The sequence below is a fragment of the Pollicipes pollicipes genome, unplaced genomic scaffold, assembly GCF_011947565.3.
Source record: "Pollicipes pollicipes isolate AB1234 unplaced genomic scaffold, Ppol_2.1 Scaffold_4002;HRSCAF=4701_pilon_pilon_pilon, whole genome shotgun sequence".
Taxonomy (NCBI): domain Eukaryota; kingdom Metazoa; phylum Arthropoda; class Thecostraca; order Pollicipedomorpha; family Pollicipedidae; genus Pollicipes; species Pollicipes pollicipes.
In genome coordinates this window covers 23840100-23860653 of record NW_023596420.1, presented here as the reverse complement: position 1 = coordinate 23860653, position 20554 = coordinate 23840100, and the positions used below count along the sequence as shown (strand labels likewise).

The window sequence follows — 20554 nt, the reverse complement described above, 5'->3', positions numbered from 1 at the left end:
TGCACCATTCCGAGGTCGCTCTGAAGGAACCCCCAAGTTCTACATCCGAGCGCGTGTTGAGATTTCTCTTGAAAATTCCGTCGCTGATTCAGAATTCTACGATCGGATCGTAGTGTTACGGCTGGCAGACACTGCTTAGCGTAGGGACTGGAACAATGAGCTAATTCAATCAAATAATCCAGGCTAAATCTTAAACTGTTCGTTTTTTTCTCCAGAGCTCTCGTGGCTGTAACCAAGAACGTAAACTAACCCAAACGCATCCGCCTTAACGATTTAGATTGTCGACCATGGTCGGGCGCAAAGCCTGCTACTAATCCAGCAATATCATTCGTAACTACGTTCACGAAAATTAAACACCAACTTTTAGCTATTCAAATACATGCTATCTAAATGTTTCACAAAGATTAAATACCAACGTTTGTGAAACATGTAGCCCCCACGGGATGCTTTTTTGAACGGTGCGAGTCATGTAAACATTATTGCATATGGCTTAAGTTAGTCGGCCAGGTTTAGGCCGAGTTTTCGTGGAAAATTAAAAAAATAATCGCATTACAAAATAAGATGCTTTTTATCATTGTTTCGTACTCAAAGCACTAAATCCCAGAGAATGATGGTGCGTCTCAGCCTTCGTAGCAACCAGCCTGCCGTCAGTCGGTGCCGTCAATGTCTGCCTGCCACTCGTGCGACGGATTTCTGTCGCTGATTAAACTGATTTATTGACCGACTGGAGACTGAAGGGCATTGCCGTATTGGAAATGAGGTGGTGCTGTTCACAACTGAGACCGGTAGTTTCATATCTGAAATATAACTGTACTACATAACCTGAGTTAACTGCTTAACATTTGTAATGACCGACATAAAGGCACGTAAGTTTCAAACCGTCTCCATTTGCATATTTCGACCAACTGCAGCGGCAATGTGCACAGTATCAGTGTCATTTTCTTTCTATGAGTAAAACGTGTCTTTGTTCGAAACCCATTAAGACATCTGTGGGCATTTCATTTTAATGGAGTTGCTGGTAAAGCCATGTGTGGAAATAGGCTCCGCTAAAATAAACCATGAACACTACGTTTCAACTCAGTAAATTTAACATGTTGGGGCGAAATAGCTTTTCTGATTCATATCTCATAAGAACTTACCACCATGCTATTCCAGATCGAGACCTCTGCGAAGGAACAACAGTTCCCCAACAAAACACTAAATAGCGATTAATTGCATGAAAAATATCAGGGACACAAGTGTTGCAAGAATAATACCGGTGGCGATGAATTGACGAGGAAAAAGGTTGGAATCTAAAGTGACGGCATAAAGAGCAATGACAAGGAATCAGGCAAAATGGAAAATGATTGGAAGGCAAGATGGTGACCAGATAGACATCTGCCAGGATACAAATCGTAATGGACAATTCATCACTTTGCATGCATAGACATTGTGTGGGATCGTTTCAATTAGTCCCATGCGCTTGAGCCATATCCCCTCCGCCTGGGCCGCATTCGTGTGCGATTGCTTGCGCCGGTGTCTCTGCCAGTGCGGATGGTCGGCGCTGGCCTGGGCCGCACGGACTGTACGGCATCGTCCAAAGGCTCGCCGGGTCAGTGTTCACTAGAGCCGTGGTGGGGGATAGGCTAGGCAAGACTCCGGAGTTGGATGCTGCCAGATGCGCGTCCAAACAAAGAAATGCCTTGATGTACGCCACACCTACAGCACAGGACAGCGCTTTTAAGGTGCGTCTGGCTGAGTGGGAGTGGCTGAGCTCACTCACCCTCTGCCTAAGCCAGAACGACACTCTGCTGAGCCGACGGCACTCGGCTAGCTCTCTGCTCCCGATCAATATCGCCGCACTTCACAGGTCCCTAATGTTACCCAATGATTTCCTTACAAACTGTAGTTGGATGGCGCGCGCCTGCAATATTGACCCCCGATCCGGGCCTGCTGGGCTCTGAGCTCAATTGGCGCTGCACTGCGTCCGTCGACGCCATCGGACGGCCGTCGAACAGCCAGGGAGCGTCCGTCGACGGCATCGGACGGCCGTCGAACAGCCAGGGAGCGTCCGTCGATGCCACCGGACGGCCGTCAAGCAGCCAGGGCGCGCCAGCGGGGCGCCGGCCGATCGCCGCTGTACTGCGTCCGTCGATGCCATCGGGCGGCCGTCAAACAGCCAGGGAGCGCCAACAGGGCGCCGGCCGGTCCTGACCCGCCCCTCGGCGCTGTAATGCGTCCGTCGATGCCACCGGACGGCCGCCAAGCAGCCAGGGAGCGCCAGCAGGGCGCCGGCCGATCCCACCCCACCACTGGAATCTAGGCTTCGATAAAATCTGTTACAATCAATGTTCCGCCTCATATGACTTCACTTACATATTACTTTACTACAGGTTGCGTTAATGGGTTTGGTGCAGCAATACGGAAAGACCGACGGTGGGATATCGCGACCTGCATCTTTCACTCACACTCATGCACGTCATGCTGTTTTGTGCCCGTGATGTGCATGAATAGTATGGATGTGAAAATGTGAAATAAGGAAATAGATCTTTTACGGGGGCATTTGCGATCACAGCCACCACAAAAATATTGAAAAGGTACAACGCCGCGAAATTGCACAGTGGTATAATATTGCGTGCGGGTTGCAGGTATCGTGATGAGGGCTTGTGTCGGCTGTTTGTCTGCATCGTATGCGGTTCGCCTGTTTAGTTTCGTCCTCCTTGGAGGGATGTGTATGATTACGTTAAACTTTTGCTAGTTCCTTCATGCACGCTTGGATTTGATTTTGATAACGGAAAACAGAGGGCTGAAGACAGGTTAAAACTTATCCCAAAAGCTACCTTCCAACAAATACAAGTTGGTTTCGAAATGACATTTATATTACTCCTTGCAAATTAAGGCAAGACTTCTGTAACAGGCTGCCGTAATGGGTTTGAATGATACTGAATGGTTGCGGAAAGATGATGAATGAGGGTGTCGACGCACAGCACGGTTCATCTACCAGCACACTGCGGTGCTGACGGCTAGCGCGTGCGTATGTCAATGGCGTCAGAGCTTTTGTCCCCAGCACGCTTCAGTTGCTGCGTACGTAATTGACTTGGATAGACCCTAGATGCCCTCCATGTTTTAGCAGCGGTTAAAAACGCCGCTTTTTCAATTACGGTAATGGAGGCAACAGAGCCATTTCGTTTTCAGCCAACGCGATGCACTTTACGTGCAGCGCGCTGTTGTGTCGTCGCCTGCATAAAACAGCCGACGTGCATACCCTCTCTCAGACCGTCCGAACTTCCTGCGGTTTCGACTGAAGCACGCCCATTTTCCGACAGCATTCAAGCCCCCAGGTTCGGCCGCGCAACCCACCGTCATCCAGTCGTTCGAAAGACGGCGACGGAGCGTGGCGGCGTCAGCTGGACGGCTCCGATCGACAGCAGGGACATTTGCTATCAGCGAGGCGGACAGCAGGGACAGCTGCGGACAGCGAGCCGTCCGACGCTCGGCGCTCGGACCGGTCTGCGAGCCACTGGTCCTCGAGCGATCCGGCGACTCGTTCCGCTGGTGTCTCGCGGCCGCGCCTCCTCAGCCGGTCGGGGGTGGGGCGGGGCGCGGTGCAGTCCGCCACCGTCCCCGGACTTAGCTGACCGCGGGACTGGGCTTCTGAGCTCCAATTATATCGCTCCACATGTCTGGGTCAATAAGTCCGGTCCGCGCGCCGGCTCTCTGACTGATTGGAGGCGTGGCAGCGCGAGGAGGGGCGTGGTGGGGTGAGGGGAGGGGGGGGGGGGGGTAGGCGGCCTGCGGCGGACCGCGGCCGCGCGCCCGCCCCGGCCGGCCAGTGATACACGATCTATCGAAGATTGATAGCTATACTCTGGGGAGACCTGATCGATGCCTGCCACTGCCATTTGATATGCACCAAGGAAAGAAGCGAGTGCTTGGCTTTCTTCCGCTGGCTGAGTCATGCATCATTCCGGACGAGCCTTCCTGGGTGCATTTATGTGGACCGTGTTTTTCGCGCTCATTAATAACCACGGGCCTAATGTTGCAAAAGTGATACGCATTAGGGGATTCGACAAGGACTTTGTGGATGTACCTGGTGGTCATAATGTTATCAAAGTTGTGGTTTTCTGCGTGTGCTGGTTTGTAAGTTCAAAACCAGTTGGCCCATTGAACCCCGAACTTGCTGGTTTGGATTTCTTCCACAGCAAGCGGCGGTGGGACGCAGCCTCTCCTGTCCATTCCTCGTTTGATTTTCCAAGGCAGAAAATGGGCGGTCGCTCTTTTGCTTTCTGCAACCGCCACTAAATTAGGGTGCAAACTACAACATGGATTAAAAGCCATGTTGCACTCTGCATGGTCTGCGTTTCCGCCAAACCTGTGAGTCCGTAACCTTCATAGCTAACCAGAGATGAGGAAACTGGTTTGCAAGGCTGCAAACTACAGACTGCAGTCCGTTCTAATTACTGCAAATCAGTTTGCATCCATCGTGAAATCGAGACTGATCTGCAGATCGAATTGCATTTAATTCTGACAGGAGGATATCCAAGCGGCGACCCGGCTTCTGTTAAGCTTGAAATAACGCTTATTTATTTCAGTTGTATACAGGTCAAGATGAATTGCGCTACATACGTGTGCAGTTTGCCAGGCACACTCTAAAGAGGTTTAACCAGAGGCCGGCTTCGGAAAATCCACTGACCGATTTCGGAAAATCCACTGATCTGTTTCGCTAAGGAAATGGGGACACCTCCTGGACAAATGCTGATGTACCCATGGATCAGACAGCTTTGAGATCATGCCATAATGCGAGCTCGAGGGCGTTTGAACGGCTACGCGCATCCACACACTTGTGTCGAGATACCACCGTTTCAAGCGTCATGTCTTTGCCAGTAAGATTGTCCTGTCTGTCCTAGTCAAAATGTGCCGGTCTCATGCTGCTGTGACGCCTGGTTTTGGGGAAACCGAAAAGTTTTGTTTGTGTTGCGACTGTTTCGCAATAGGTAATTCGATGTTTCTAAGATTGATCGAACAAGAAAGGATTATAACTTGCACCTTCCAGTTTAGTTTAAAGTGTAGTGTTGCAAATACATCACCCACGATCAGACAATTTTTATAAAAAAATACGATGGTTTACACATTTTTCGTAATTTACTGCCTTCTTTGTTTATAGAACCTTGCAGTGCGCCTGAGCGTCAGTTTCTGCACAGAAAGGTGATCTTCAGCGCGGCAGTGCTATACTGCGTTCACACGACAACACCGGTCACGATGCGGGCGGCACCAGGGCTTCAAGAGTGCGCAGGGTCGGAGGCTCGGGCTTTCCTAAACACTGGGCCACGCAGGGCCCTTTTATACGACAGCCTGGGCGCACCCTGCCCTTGGTATGACGCACATGGTCTGGTGTTCACGAGGCCGGGCAGACGTGCTGCGTGATCAGTGCGTGATCACGGCTTACAGGGCACTTTTGCAGCAAGTAAAAGGCGCGTGGCGCATGGGTGGAGGTTACGTGGCGCGTCGTTTGTGGCTGCGCCCATTGATGATCCCTCATGGGGTATCGCGTATGTTGGGCTTATTCCGCGTGCCAATGGTGTCTGGTGTCGCGTACATCAATATACAAATAAACACAGCGGTCGCACAGGTCATGAAATACAAGCACTTGAAGAAATGTGCAACTTCTTGCCGCGCCAGAGAGCTAATCTCGTTATCGATATGTGCCATCACAAGCGTGGAGTCTGCCAGGTATCGTAAACACTTAAGCCTGACCATGCATAGCTTGGGTAATTGGAAGCATTGAGACAAATGATCGTGATTGCTGCTTCGGATCAACGCTAATCGTGTGTATTTTGTCATAGGGTGTGTGCCTGGTCGGGCTGCGAAGGCGGTGGGGCCATCAGTGCCGCGCCGGGCCGAGCTGCAAAGGCGGCCGCAGGCCCTCAGTACCGCGCTGGGCCGGGTCGCAAAGGCGGCCGCAGGCCCTCAGTACCGCGCTGGGTCGGGCTGCGAAGGCGTTCAGGGCCCTCCGTGCCGCGCTGGGCCGGTCAGCGAAGGCGGTCAGGGCCCTCAGTACTGCGCTGCGCCGGTCGCGGCCGTCGCTCATTCCCTCGGCTTACGGCCGGCCCAACCAGCGATAAACATGTCCGATAGGGATCGGCCGCAGGGTGGGCGGTCACGGCCGTCAGCGGCGACCTTTCCAACGCGCCACTGCACGCCGCCGCCGCCGCACGAATGCCGCCGACTGGCAGGCACGAACGGGCTGGCGGCGCACTGAAATATGGACAGCGGGGTAATCCTGCCGTCGCCGTAAAGTACGCCGAGCCCGTGCAACCCTGGCGCAGCCAGATTCAGCGCCGAGTGGTGGATCCGGGCGCACGGTTACTGCTGGAAACGCTCGATCGTCGGTAATCGTCGCCGGCTTATGTGATTTGGGCGGGCGATTTCGATGCAGTCCACAAGTCTGACGTTTTTGTCAATGAGGGATGTGTCATGGGAATGACAATGTGATTTGCGACAGGTTCATGTCTCTACTTGTGATACGTTGGGCGGAGCTTTCTTCCCAATTTTGATCCCCATACGGTTTTATCCTGTAGACAGTTACCAGCGCCGATGACTTAAATTCGCTTTCCTCGTTCGCTCACGGTGTCATCAGTCCGCTTATACTCAAATATGTGTCGAGAAGCTGATGCCCAACCCTTGAACCTGGCCTGCTGCAGACAGCCTCCTAAATTAATCTAGAGAAGAAAGATGACTTTGAACTGACCAGCAATAAGCAGCAATATTAGATGTTGAGCTTCAGTAGAGATTTTGAAATGAAACATGCTTCTGTGGACATTTTCTGGCCGGATGTGCATTTCTGGAGCGCGAACGCAGAACGGTGTGTGTCGGAGACAGTTTTATTGGTTGCATACCATCGTACCTTGACGTCAATATCTTGATGGTGTGCGGAAGACATACTTTCGGAAAAGTTTGTGCGCGGAAAGCCCAGTACCCGAATATCTACGATCGATATATCCGCTCCGGAAAGACGCACTCCATGATGACTTGCTGGCTATATTAGTCCATCGCGTTAAAATATTCAGGCACTTAGGGTCGGCAGCATTTGGATGGCAACAGCGGGATAAGGCCAGCTGGGGTTGGATGAAAGGGCGGCCGGAGGACGGGGCTGGAAAGGGCGGGACTGGGAAGGAAGGTCTTGCGGCCCGGCGACTTCGATGCCTAACGAGATGCATAACAGCAGGGTACAATTGGCTGAACTAGCCTCTCGGCTGAACTAGCCCCTTGATGGAATTCGTCGGGACCCTGCCCAGTTCTGGCGCCCGTTCTGAACCCCGCCTAGACGGCGGCAAGACCACTGAGCAGAGAGTAGAGGAAAGAATGGGGGCTGGAGGGGTGAGTTTTGCCTGTATAACACCAGGTAGTCATCTCCCGGTCATTTGCGAAGGGACGTGCTTGTCTTTTTGCCCATTCTTACATCTCAAGAGGCCTATCGTGCCGACAGAGGTATACATGGCCATGGCAGGACATCCCACCATATCAAAAGGGGTCACCGTCTGAGTCCGACGTCTGACTATTTGCAGTGTCACTCGGCAAGACCGCTGAAAGGGAACCCGTCTCAGTCTGACGTCTGACTATATACAGTGTCACTCGGCAAGACCACTGAAAGGGAACCCGTCTCAGTATGACGTCTGACTATATACAGTGTCACTCGGCAAGACCACTGAAAGGGAACCCGTCTCAGTATGACGTCTGACTATATACAGTGTCACTCGGCAAGACCACTGAAAGGGAACCCGTCTCAGTCCGACGTCTGACTATTTACAGTGTCACTCGGCAAGACCACTGAAAGGGAACCCGTCTCAGTCTGACGTCTGACTATATACAGTGTCACTCGGCAAGACCACTGAAAGGGAACCCGTCTCAGTCTGACGTCTGACTATTTACCGTGTCACTCGGCAAGGCCGACAGAAGGCTTCTCCTATAAACTTCGACCCAAGACTAGTGGAGCATCGCCGCAAAAAAAACAACGGGCTACTCTTTGCCTAAGCTGTCCAAATCTACCCAAATTTGAGGGTTCTAGACTAACAAGCAACTTCCCAGGTCACGAAAGTGGCCTTAAACATCCCATGCCGCATGTCATTGCCAACGTAATTAAGAAGCTATGAAGCAATTAATTCCGTAACCACCAGCTTATTTCTCGCTATTTTTCGTTTCTGGAAATGGCCGGGTGTTATGTCTAGCTTAACATGAGCTCGAATGGGGGCCTAATTGATCCCCGAAGGTTTTTCCAGAATGGTTCCCGAACGGCGCGGCGTAGCCGCGCAAAATTTTGCATAGCGGCAGAGAATTGCATAGCGGACCGTTTGACATCAAAAATTAGATGTATCTTGTAAGGTCGCTGACCTATGGCAGGTCAAAGCCAGGCCATGGTTTCAGCGAAGCCAATTTCCAGAGAATCGTTTAATCTGATACCATAACAAAGTGTTTGACGAAGCCATACATCTCTACGATGCTTTCTTAGGCACCACAAATATTGAATGACCAAATCATGTTGACCTAAGGTCAGGTATGAAGGTCGGACCAAGGTCAAAACCAACCTGATTTATTACTCTAGGGATTGCTGAATGTGATTGCTAATCTTCCATTGACTTCGTAGAGGTCAGAACACGGCATTGACCTAAGATGACCCGGGTCAGCATTTTGTTTTAGGAGCAAACTGCTTAGCGTAATCTTTGTCGCTCATTCAAAGGAAAAACTCAGAGCGGTCTTTAATAATTTTGCTTCCTATGACCTTCAAAAGGTTAAAAAAGGTCACTGATTTCAAATGGGCTTGTGACCTTTTGACTAGAAACAGATGCCTAGGTTCTGGGGGCACTTCAAAAACCAACCTGGAATTTGACATTATTTGACCTCATTTGACCTGAAGGTCATGACTTAAGAAGCTCAGACTTTGATCTGAGTGGGTTCACGTACAGCTCAAGACACCCTATAAATGTGGTGTTTCTAGCTTTCTTAGTTCCCAAGATCTCAGGGGGGTCAAATTGACCCCCACCCGAGCAAAGAGTATCTAGCCGGCCACCCCGGCGTGTGTTAATGAGTGACTTCTCAGGCCACAGATATACCACCACATCTGAAGTCCCCCCCCCCCCTTGGAATGCATGACATACAACCCAACCAACATTAGCTGCCATTCAGAACAGTGTAGGGCAACAGAGAGATGACAGCTAAGCTATGCTGTAGTAAATTCATCGGTAGTTTTTGGCTTTATGACACAAAATGTGACCCATGAAGCCAGGCTAGGTCATCGAGATCAGACACACTTTGTATTGTTATGAAATGCATATTAGCGTGCTATGGTCACCGGGGAGATGCAATTATATTTTTGATGAGTTATGTATTCACTTGCTCTTTGACAAAACAAGCTTGCTTACGACGCGGAGTATTGCGAGCATCTGTAATATGGTAACCACCTACGTTTCGACGATGCGATTAAAAGCATTCGACCCAAGATGGTAAATGCTTTATTTGATTCACATCTAAAATCAATGCGACGGACCTGCGTCAGTTGTAACAAGGTCACATAGCTTTACAATGCATTGCAATCACGATCACAAGCAGATATCGCGTAATTGAGTACGAGGGTGAGAAAGTGCGCAATACAACAGGTCTGCATTACTTGTGGTGCGAAATACATAGATCAGTACTTTCTCTTTAATCCGGCGTGACACCGACACAAGACGTTTTTATAACTGATCGCAAGATGTTCAATGTCACGTTGATGTACTGGATAGTGGAGTACATTCGGCAAATGCAAGCACCATAAATGCGTAAAAACAGCCGGGTATTTTTGACCCAGCTTGACCTCCGAGGAACTAATCACCCGTTCTCCGACGTAATAATAACTGGCATCACTGACGTCAAGCTCAGTGGTACTTATAAAAATATAAAGTAACATGTCCTGAAACTGTTTTGCCGGCTTTGCGAGGAATCTAGCAGACCTAGCTCTTAAAAATAAGTCAAAGGTCATGACTTGCTAAAGCAAAAGGTCTTAAAGATGACAAGACTGACAAAATGTTTTAAAGTGATTGACTACAAAATCATTACGATACTTTAAATGATCAAAAACCGATAAAAGCTTCCGTGGAGCTGACAGCCCTCACCCCGTGGGGCGAGGTTAACCCTAACTATTAGATCCTTTCCACAAAAAATGAACGAAATACAAGGATTTCCATTAAAGGAAATGCTCCATCTTTGAAGACATCGAAGCAAACATGAAATGTAAAGAATGAGGCTCAAGTATGATTTTTTGTATATTATTGACGGGAAAAGATTGCTCTAGACAACGCAGGTTCTTCACTTAGCAATTACGCTCCTCAATACGTCATGAAAAGTTGGTATAAAGTTCGAGGTACTATCAAACTGGCCGTGCAAAATTGCCACCTTAGCACTCACTTGCAGTGCTTCAACTTCCCGACGGATCGCAGTGGCGGTGCCGGACGTGTTTGCTGAAATAAATTTCGTTAAGTGGTTTAAGTGGTCGTCTTTTGTCCCTTTGTCCCGGTCTTCCTGCATATCTGTCCGTGAGTTTACGTTGCTTACAGGCATTTGCAAACCCGGCTGTGACACCATGCTTAAATTGTTCGGAATATGTCTGATTTCCGTAATAGCTAGTGACCAAGTCCGAATTCGTAGAATCTATAGTACAAACGTGATTTGTGTTTGAAACTCTCCCTGCCTGTACAATTTTGCTTGAGAGCTAATCGAGGTCCGGTTTATTCGGAAACTGTTTTCACGAACGCCAGGTATGAACGACACGATGATTATATTCTTCTTGGCATTGAACTCCGCATGACCAATAAGGAAGCAGTATTAGACGTTTTCATGGCGTCAGTGCATACCTGAGTGGCCTTGAAATGGCCTGCACAGTTTTGCGACCGTGTAGCTCAGAAACTTGAGGGTTTGGGTCTTAATAGGCGCATGGTCGTGAAATGCACGAAATTATCTTTCAGAAGGCTATTTTAGTTCAAGACACCATACAAATGTGGAGCATCCCCTTTAAGTGCATCGTATGAAAAATATTATTCGCTGAACGCTTGTGGTTTCTGTAACATATATCAATGCAAATGGTTCCAGCAACGCATTCGATCGTCATTGTCGCTTACCTTTTTCGCCACAACCAATGAATGAACTGAAGATGAATAATGGCTGCCGGACGCCGGCAACATAAGCCGCGTGCGAGTTTCGTCGTTCCGCTTAAAACGTTCGGCGCCTGCGACTCAGCGATCAATCGGTAACATTTTGGCGACGCAAAAATGTGGAACTGCAGCCCTTTATGCATATTTGATGTGTAAACCGGGCAATGCACAGAATGACGAATAAGTGGGTGGGAAACGCAGTCAATGTGCATTTGGTGACGTAAATTTCGCCGCGACCCTGGCTGCAGTTTCGACGGCAGCATGCTTATTCTGTTCCGTTTGCATTCTCCATCTGCCGACGGTTACTGGCGTAACCATGCGTCCCACCAAATTGTGTTCAGCGCATGAATTGTAGACGGTAGGTTGATTGACGCTTTGAAATTGGATCCGCGCCTCCAGACCCTCTGGCTGCCGAGATATGGTATTAAACGTGAAAAACCGTAAAACAACGGGCAAATTTTTCATCGGCGCTTCTGTGCACGTGCAATCGCACATCGGGCACGCGGTGCCCCGTTTACTTATGCTGAGACGTGACAATGCATGCTTTCCCCTGCTTACCGTGTCATGTAGTACCAGGTGTCGCCCCTGATTACAAGTTTTTCGGTCATCCCATCCGGCCAAATTCTGAGATCTTCCAATTTTCCAAAATACCGCTAGGACACAAACAAGTGCAGTTGCCCCAAACCATCCCGTACCGCAGGATCGACACCTACTCCAACCGTCCGTGCTGCGCACTGCACGTCCAAATAGCACTGACCTACCAGATACTGTCCCTTCCGCCGCCCCGCCCCTCTTCCCAGTCGTCGCGACTTGCCTCGGCGTCGCCGGCAGTGTGCCGACGCCCGGCGGCTCGGCCGGCTGAGGGCATCTGTCCCCTTCCGCCGCCCCACCCCTCTCCCCAGTCGTCGCGACTCGCCTCGGCGTCACCGGCAGTGTGCCGACGCCCGGCGGCTCGGCCGGCTGAGGGCATCTCTCCCCTTCCGCCTCCCCACCCCTCTCCCCAGTCGTCGCGACTCGCCTCGGCGTCACCGGCAGTGTGCCGACGTCCGGTGCTCGGCTGGCTGAGGACATCTGTCCCCTTCCGCCGCCCTATCCCTCTCCCTAGTCGTCGCGACTCGCCTCGGCGTCACCGGCAGTGTGCCGACGTCCGGCGGCTCGGCCTGCTGAGGGCATCTGTCCCCTTCCGCCGCCCCACCCCTCTCCCCAGTCGTCACGACTCGCCTCGGCGTCACCGGCAGTGTGCCGACGTCCGGTGCTCGGCTGGCTGAGGACATCTGTCCCCTTCCGCTGCCCCATCCCTCTCCCCAGTCGTCGCGACTCGCCTCGGCGTCACCGGCAGTGTGCCGACGCCCGGCGGCTCGGCCGGCTGAGGGCATGTCCCGGCCACCGCCTGCCGCCACGCAAACAACCGACGGTCGATGGTTCACAAAAACAGCCCGCCCCGACATCAGGTCATGTGACCCCGGCGCCACCCGCTCGGGCCCAGAGCGCCGGTCACGTGATCCTATTAGCGGCTGGTCGCGTGCTGCGGGGGCGGCCCACGCACAGCCGGACGGCAGCGATGTCGCGCTGCCGACCGCAGAATGCTGCACAGTACAAATCAAGGACCTCTGTTCATACATGCGCATAAAGAGGAAAGACAAGGGTTACAAGCTCGTTCACCATGCATATCCACTTAATATTATTGCTGCGTTCTCCAGTTTCAGAGCTCAGTCGAGCGCTATGCCATGAAAGATCACTGCACAGACGTGACACTGTGTGATAATGACCCCTAAAGAGGATGCCATAAGGCAGTCACATTATGTGCGCCCACAATTGAATCACTTATAAACATGATAAAGTGGAAGGGCTTGATGTTGGTAGAACTGTGGTTCCCTGGGATACTCTCTAGCGCAGGGCTGAAGGTTTCACTCACAGGATGAGGCGTAGTTGTTTGATATTGCTGAACAGTTACCGTGCAGCTTTTATCGATATATGTGAAAACCGAGTACTTGCGAGTTTGATTTGCTGTGTTTGACATTGCTAGTTTTGATGCTCTTTCAGTTTTGTTTAAAGTGCAGCTTTAGGTCTCAGCTGTTGTACAAATACTGTTATTCCAGCATCAGAGGAATCAAATAGTTTATTAAATCTGCTGCCACAGCAGCACATCATACTCATCACAGCACGTGCTCGAAATGAACTTTTTCCGGGCGAAGCACAGCTCCGGCCTTTTAAGGGCACTTGTGCATGTCTCGGCGCTGATCTGCTGCACTGTCGCGTTGACGGGCCTTTTCAGCCGCGGGATATCCTGGAGATCACTGTGATGCATCATGCATACATCAGTTCAAGTCTAGCCGACTCAGGTCAGGAGAATGGGCGGACCACCCGTGAACAGTCTTCGTGGGGATGACTCTTCCGCCAAAGCTCTCTCCCGGCTCCCGTGACTGAGGCATTGGGTGGAGGGAGAGGGGGCACCAACATCGGCTTCTTGGAGCAGGCCAGATTTTAGCATGTTGACTTGGGAAGCGAATGCCTCTTCATCTCCAGGCTCTCCATGTCGGCGATCGAGAGGCTCTGCCAGGTTCATATTTCTGGTTTGAGCCGCGCGCTGACATGCTTGAGGATTTAGTTGGCAGTTTTGGTAGTACATCAGGCTCATTATATGAAGCGATGTAGTGACTTCCGAGGTCTTGGCTCATCATCTGAGGAGATCTTTGGATCGTTTCATGAGTCTGGCGTGTTTTTTTTCACCCGAATCCTTCAAAACTTGTTAACGGTTAATTGACCGTCGATCTTCCCTGTAATTTGCAGTACCATGTTTCGTTGATGGGGCTGCTGTTCTTTTATTTAAATTGTTGTTTGAAATGTGGCTGGGTTAGAATGAAAAATTTGATTAGATTCCAGGATACTTATTTGCGTGATTTTCGTACAGCATCTTGATAGCAAGTAAATTATTTAGGGTAAGGCAAAACAGCACGGTCTTTCATCTCGTTTGTAAAGATTCAACGGGTGGGTGCGTCACTTACTACAGAAGGGCTAAATACGTCACTGTATTCAGACCATCCCAGTATGCCCGCATTTCGTCCTTCTTTTGCTCGCTTTGGATCGGTTCATTTGTACTTCTCGGAACAGATGCGAAATAAATAAAAAAACGTTATCGGTGAGGCCTGCCGGATATGATCATGCTAGAGATGATCACGATCACTCGCGCCCGCCCGGGAGGGGGTTGACTTTCCACCTACGGTGTTTGAACACATGTCAAAAATTCACGACGCTCACAACAGCACACAATTTTTATTATCTGCTCATCTGTGAATTTGGCACCTTTTGAACAAATTCTTAATTTTGATCCACCACGATCAGTGACCTATCTCGTGCCAAAGAGACCAAACTTTAACAAATTTGACCACACGTAACGTCTTTTGGGCCATTTTCCATTGTTTAAACTCGCTAAAGTAATAGAACATGAAAGCACCTGCAGCTTGGATAGACTCAAAGCCAGGAAATTGTTTGCTGTTGTGGTAAATAATGCAGGTTTGTACGTATTGTTGTGTCGTTTGGTTTTTTTATATGAGGAAAAGAGTACTAATGCACACGCGCAACTATCATATGACCACAGAACACGCGACCTTGGCCCAGGTCATGTCGTCGTCATAGTCATAAGGGTTTTACGACACACCTAGTTCCTGAAGCTATATAGCGCCACCTGCCTCTCACCCTGGCAGGAAGGGCGGACATCGCGGAGAATCGAAACCCGCACCTCTGGTTCCCAGACGTGCAGTGGGTCCGGGTCATGGCTACCTCTATGGGTGCCTTCTGAGAAACATGCTGAATTTGAAATGAGCCGTTTCATAATGTAATTCTGAGCGCAGGATTCGAATATCCCACTAAACAAATACTTTCACATAATTATAATGCATAGTGAGGCTATCATATGTCGCATGAGTACAAGCAAGGTCACATGAAGTCATCCAAAGTCAATGATCTATGTTGACAGCAATGGAGAGGATGGATGAATGGGTGCAACGTGTGTTACCACCTCCTTACCTTGTGTTTGTGAAGCGAATAGCGTATAACTTCGTATACCAACGTGCCTGTTCTCAAATTGCTACGAATACGTTGTCAAGCGTCAAAGGGACTATGCGTAATGTATACAAAAGCTTTGCCATTTTGAGATATAGAGCACACTATTTCCGACCACAGAAAAGCATTGCACTGGTCATAAAAACTCGGTCAGCACTTCACAACTCAAAGCTAGAGTTCAGCTATCCGAACGAGCCTTCTTTGATATGCCGTGACCCCCGGTGACCTCACATTTGTCCTAAGGACAACAATGTGGTGTGCAATCTCATGATTTCATGAGATCTTAACATCAGTATTTTTGTTTTTCCCGGCGTCTTGCAGTTGGAGATCTCAGGGGGAAGCCCACTTCCCCTTGTCCAGGCGCAGTTGGAGATCCCAGGGGGGGGGGGAAGCCCGCTTCACTTTGTGCGGGCACAGTTGTCTCATCCGGGCGCGGCTGTCTCAGACCCCGTCCGGGCGCAGTTGTCTCAGACCCCGTCCGGGCGCAGTTGTCTCAGGCCCCGTCCGGGCGCAGTTGTCCAGACCCCGTCCGGGCGCAGTTGTCTTAGACCCCGTCCGGGCGCAGTTGTCTTAGACCCCGTCCGGGAGGAGGTTAACGCGCTCGCTAGTAGCAACAGGCACTTACATTAATTAAACAAAAGCCGGTTCAGAAAGGGAACAAGACGGCGGCGTTTGATACGGTGTTAGGACATCCCAGAAAATAATGTTGAGATGCTCCGCTCCCACCTTGAACACTCAGACCGCAGCTGAACACAGTTGAACTGGTGCAGAGCACCATACCGCCTGCCAGCGTCCAACACCCCGCCAGTCACCTCCTGGGAGCGGTGCGCCAGTTCGAGCCGTCTTTCGCAACTTGGTGTCGCCGTGAATAATTGCGTAATTTGCATATTAATGTGGCAGTCAGCGCTCGGGCTTCAGGCGCTGAGAGGTGGTTTATACAGCAGCAAACGTTTTGCAAAAGCGGGATCCCTACAGCCCTGAGAAGCACCGCGTGGTCTTGAGGGAGTTTTGGACTGAAACGAAACGACCGGGAGGATTTTTATCGGAGATGAGGACGTGTGATCCGGCAGCTTTGGTGTTCTGATCTCTGTTGCTAACGATTCAGTTGATGGCGTCCATCATGGTGGTCTCCATGAAATGTGGTTGGTGGTTTGTGCACTGGGTGCTTGGAGACAGAATCATTTTTGCACAGGTATACCACGCATTTGGTGTGCACAACCAGCTCTGTGACTATCTAGACGTGACAAACGGTATTGACCGGTGTGTAGAGCTATTACAGGCCACTTTTGTAGCACACATGAAGGGCATAAGTGTTCCTTTAAAAAGCGCTCGGGTAGGAGGTCAATCCCCTCCCCCCCCCCCCCCGTCCCCGAAGGATTTTGTGCAAAATGATCTCCTAACGGCGCGGCATGGCCGCGCCAGATTTCGCAATGCTATAGCCAGTTCAATAGCGGACCTCTTGGTGTACAAAATTATTGCATCTTGTAATGCCGTTGGCCTATGGCGGGCCAAAGTCAGGTCACGGCTGTCAGCGATTGCTATGTCTACGGAACGTTGAGGATATACATATCTGAGATAGTTTCTTATGCAACACAATAACTAAGTGACAAATGCCATTGACCCACGGTCAGGTATCAAGATCAGATCGGAGTCAAAACTAATCTGCAGTTTTACTGGAAAGCTTGCTGTATGGGGCAGCCTCTGGTGCCCATTTTGAATAATTTTATCAAAGGGGCGCATGATACATCTTTCATCGACTTCTTTAACGTCAGAATAAGTCACTGACCTGAAATGACCCAGGTCAACAATTTGTTTTTAGGTACATAACGTCCATCGTAATCCTTGCCACCAATTAAACTGCAAAAATTAAAGCTCTCTTTTATTATTTTGGTTACTATGACCTTGTAAAGGTCAAAGGAAGTCACTGACCTTAAATCAATACCAGTGACATTTTCCTGAGAACATGTATCTAAGGTCACGGTGGTTGCATGATGAGGTCCGGTTCCACTTCGAACACCAATCTGGAGCAAGACTTGACACAAATGAGTCTACATAAACGTCAACCCACCTTATCAATTTTGCATCACTAGCTCTGTTCATTTGTTATATCTCAGGGACAAATTGACCCCGACCCGGACGAGGGTTATTCAACCGGTTACCAGGACGTATGTTAAAGCAGCGGAAATGCTGTGATTTCAAGGCCGAAGAATTGGCCAACAACGTAAAGACACTTCTTTAATGAACACAGTAATAAGAGCGCTTAATACAGGAAGAGAGAGTACAAGTACTAAAAGCCAATGTGCCGCAAGTCATCAACTTGTTGCAAGTTGCTACAATAACAAGTTTCTCACATTATTGATATGATGCAAAAATAGACAATACAAAATGCAAAATAACTTAGTGACTGCATCACGCATTACGCCTGAGATGTTATCGCACAGCTGTTGGTTGCTCGTTACTGACAGGCTAAGACATTGCATGCTCAGGATGCTTGAAACAGGATGATGATACGCGCACTGTGCAGCCATGTCCGCCACGGACCGTCACTGTCATGTCCATCACGGACCGTCACCGTCATGTCCGCCACGGGCCGTCACTGTCATGTCCGTCACGGGCCGTCACTGTCATGTCCGTCACGGGTCGTTCAGGTGATATGTCACAGATATGCAGAAGTCAGTGTTTTGAGCCGGACAAAAAAGTTTGGTACGCGGTGATGAACGAAAATCTACGAGACGCATTAGCCAATGAAGTATTGGCAGATTTTCGGGCCGAGCATCGCGGAACATTTTAAACGGAATATAAATGCAGAGGGTTTAACGTCATTCACCTAGCAGCACCTCGGCATTTTTTGCCGTAACCGTCTCGGAGTTTAAAAGTATTTCTCACTTGGAAGAATGCTAGTGCGTATACCAGTGGTCAATGGCATCAACCATTTGTTAAGCTGATATCGGTAAAACAACAGCTCACGTCATTGGTGGCGATGTAAACCGCCGAAATATGTTAACATGCTCAAAGCATCGGAATTTGTGGGTGAAAATCGCTTGATCAAGCCCGCACAATTTTAAACATCATAATATGGAGGCGACAGAGAATCACGAGGCACATGCCAGTATGTGGAAGCATAATTCTGTCGCGATCTCCTGTTTGGTAACCTTGAGTTTGGTGCGTGTTTTCAATGTAAAGGCAACAAACAATCATGAGACGGGTGTCTACGCACACCAAAGACATGCGGGATGTCTAAAGCATGAGCAGCAGCCACGTGGTAAGCGATGACGAATGCAGCTTCAACGTTTGTTGCAGACGTTGGTGTGGCTTAGGGACGCGCATGTTGCTCCTATACGTGGCCATTAACACGCTCGTTAACGCTCATGTGTGTTAGGTATCGCATAGCTTTATCAACATGCTTTCAGCTTCCTCATTCAAAATATTAGCTGACGTAGAATCAAATCAGACATCTATCTATGAGAGCAGTTGTTCATCACTAGTTTCTGCGCATTTTGCTACTGACATTCTGGACATATGCTTCAATATGCGCTCATACCGAACTGATTCCGGGTGCATCATACGGATACGTTTAAACAAGTGAATAATACCTGTTTAACACTGATGCACGATACGTGAAGGTTTCATAGTGCATCGCAGCTAGCACATGGTCGAAAGGTTTGCTAATTGATGATACGCGGCAATGCCATTGTTATCGTGGCCGATTCTTCTTAAACGATGACTGCAAGAAAATGACAAGCCCAATGCACAGAAGACGTAGGAAGCTTACGAAAGCGCGATGCAAACCTTTGTGAAGACAGACAGAGAGAGAGAGAGAGAGAGAGAGAGAGAGAGAGAGAGAGAGAGAGAGAGAGAGAGAGAGAGAGAGAGAGAGAGAGAGAGAGAGAGAGAGGAGAGAGAGAGAGAGAGAGAGAGAGAGAGAGAGAGAGAGAGAGAGAGAGAGATGTTATTTGTTGTAGATATCATTTGTTGTATGCATAGATAGATAGATAGATAGATATATATATATATATATATATATATATATATATATATATATATATGTATGTATATATCATTTGTTGTATGCATAGATAGATAGATAGATAGATAGATAGATATACATATATATATATATATATATATATATATATATATATATATACATATGTGCATAATTTTATATATATACGTGCATATACATAGATACATATATATATATATATATATATATATATATATAATTGTATATATACATGCATATACATATATATATATATATATATATATATATATATCGTGCATTTTTTTCCTTCCTGCGTCCAATTCTTTTCACCTCCCTTTCTTTCTCTCCCTCTCTTAGACAATCTGGTGGAACCCATCACTTAACAACCAGACCTAGGGACCCGTTTCTAGAACCCACGCACATGTCTGAATTCAGACTGAATGTAAGTATGGCATTGACCAGATGGTGTATATTGTGTGTATCTGTATCTAGCTGTACATGTTGGCTTTAAGTTCAGGAGAGAGAAGTTGATAACGGAAATGCTGCGAATTGATAAATGACGAATGATTAAAACGGGGGAAAAATATAATTGGTGCAAGTTTATGACTTGGGAAATTATGACGGAGCATGCTAATCAAAAGACACTTTCTACCACGTAAACTGTATCACAAAAGTCGTGAGCTGATATAAATAGCAATGCCATTCGCTGACTGTTGGAGGAATCTTAGTGGTCATGTTTCACACGTCGTATTCACGACGAACGACCAATAACGGTGGTATGTGACGGCGAGGCTACGATTGATTGCCGCATCCGGGTGTTCTTCTTTCGTACTTATTTGTTGGCGCGGGATCCCCGCTTTTCGTCACCGGAACGCGCCAAAACCTGCGGACTACCACGCTTGGAGCATGATAGTTACCATCACCAGGTGAAGTCCTCATCGCATAATGTCCTCTTTTCTGGAAGCCGCCATGCTGATGTCATACTGACCACCCCTACCTGTTGGATGCGTGGGAGACGAAGCGGTACGACGTTCCCTGAAGTGAACACCTTGTGTCGAATCGCCACACACCAAGTACATCAGCAGCCGAAGCCAGGTCGCCACAGTCCACATGGCGGGCGCCGCGCACCGTTCCCGCCGCGGCCCTTCGAGCCGACACCGACCGGGGCCGACAGAGCCGCCCCAGCAGGCGGGCCCGCACGCCACGCCGCACCGACACGGGCCAGGCGCGCCGCCCGGTCCGCGGACCCAGCCGGCCTGCCGACGCGCGTCTTCTGCCGGCGCCGCGGGACAGCGCCTCCGGAGAGCCTCGGGCGACGACCTGGGCGCCGCCGTGCGTGTGACGC

General features: G+C 49.3%; 1 protein-coding gene across 1 annotated transcript in view; it reads right to left on the bottom strand.

Moving 5' to 3' along the window:
- The window catches only part of LOC119094259 (uncharacterized), a 43546-nt gene extending 23207 nt beyond the window's left edge, over positions 1–20339 (bottom strand). The window contains exon 1 of the mRNA XM_037217334.1: positions 20207–20339. Coding sequence (XP_037073229.1) covers positions 20207–20321 — 115 coding nt within the window. The 5' untranslated portion in view covers positions 20322–20339. The remainder of the gene's footprint in view (positions 1–20206) is intronic.
- Positions 20340–20554: the final 215 nt, after the last annotated feature.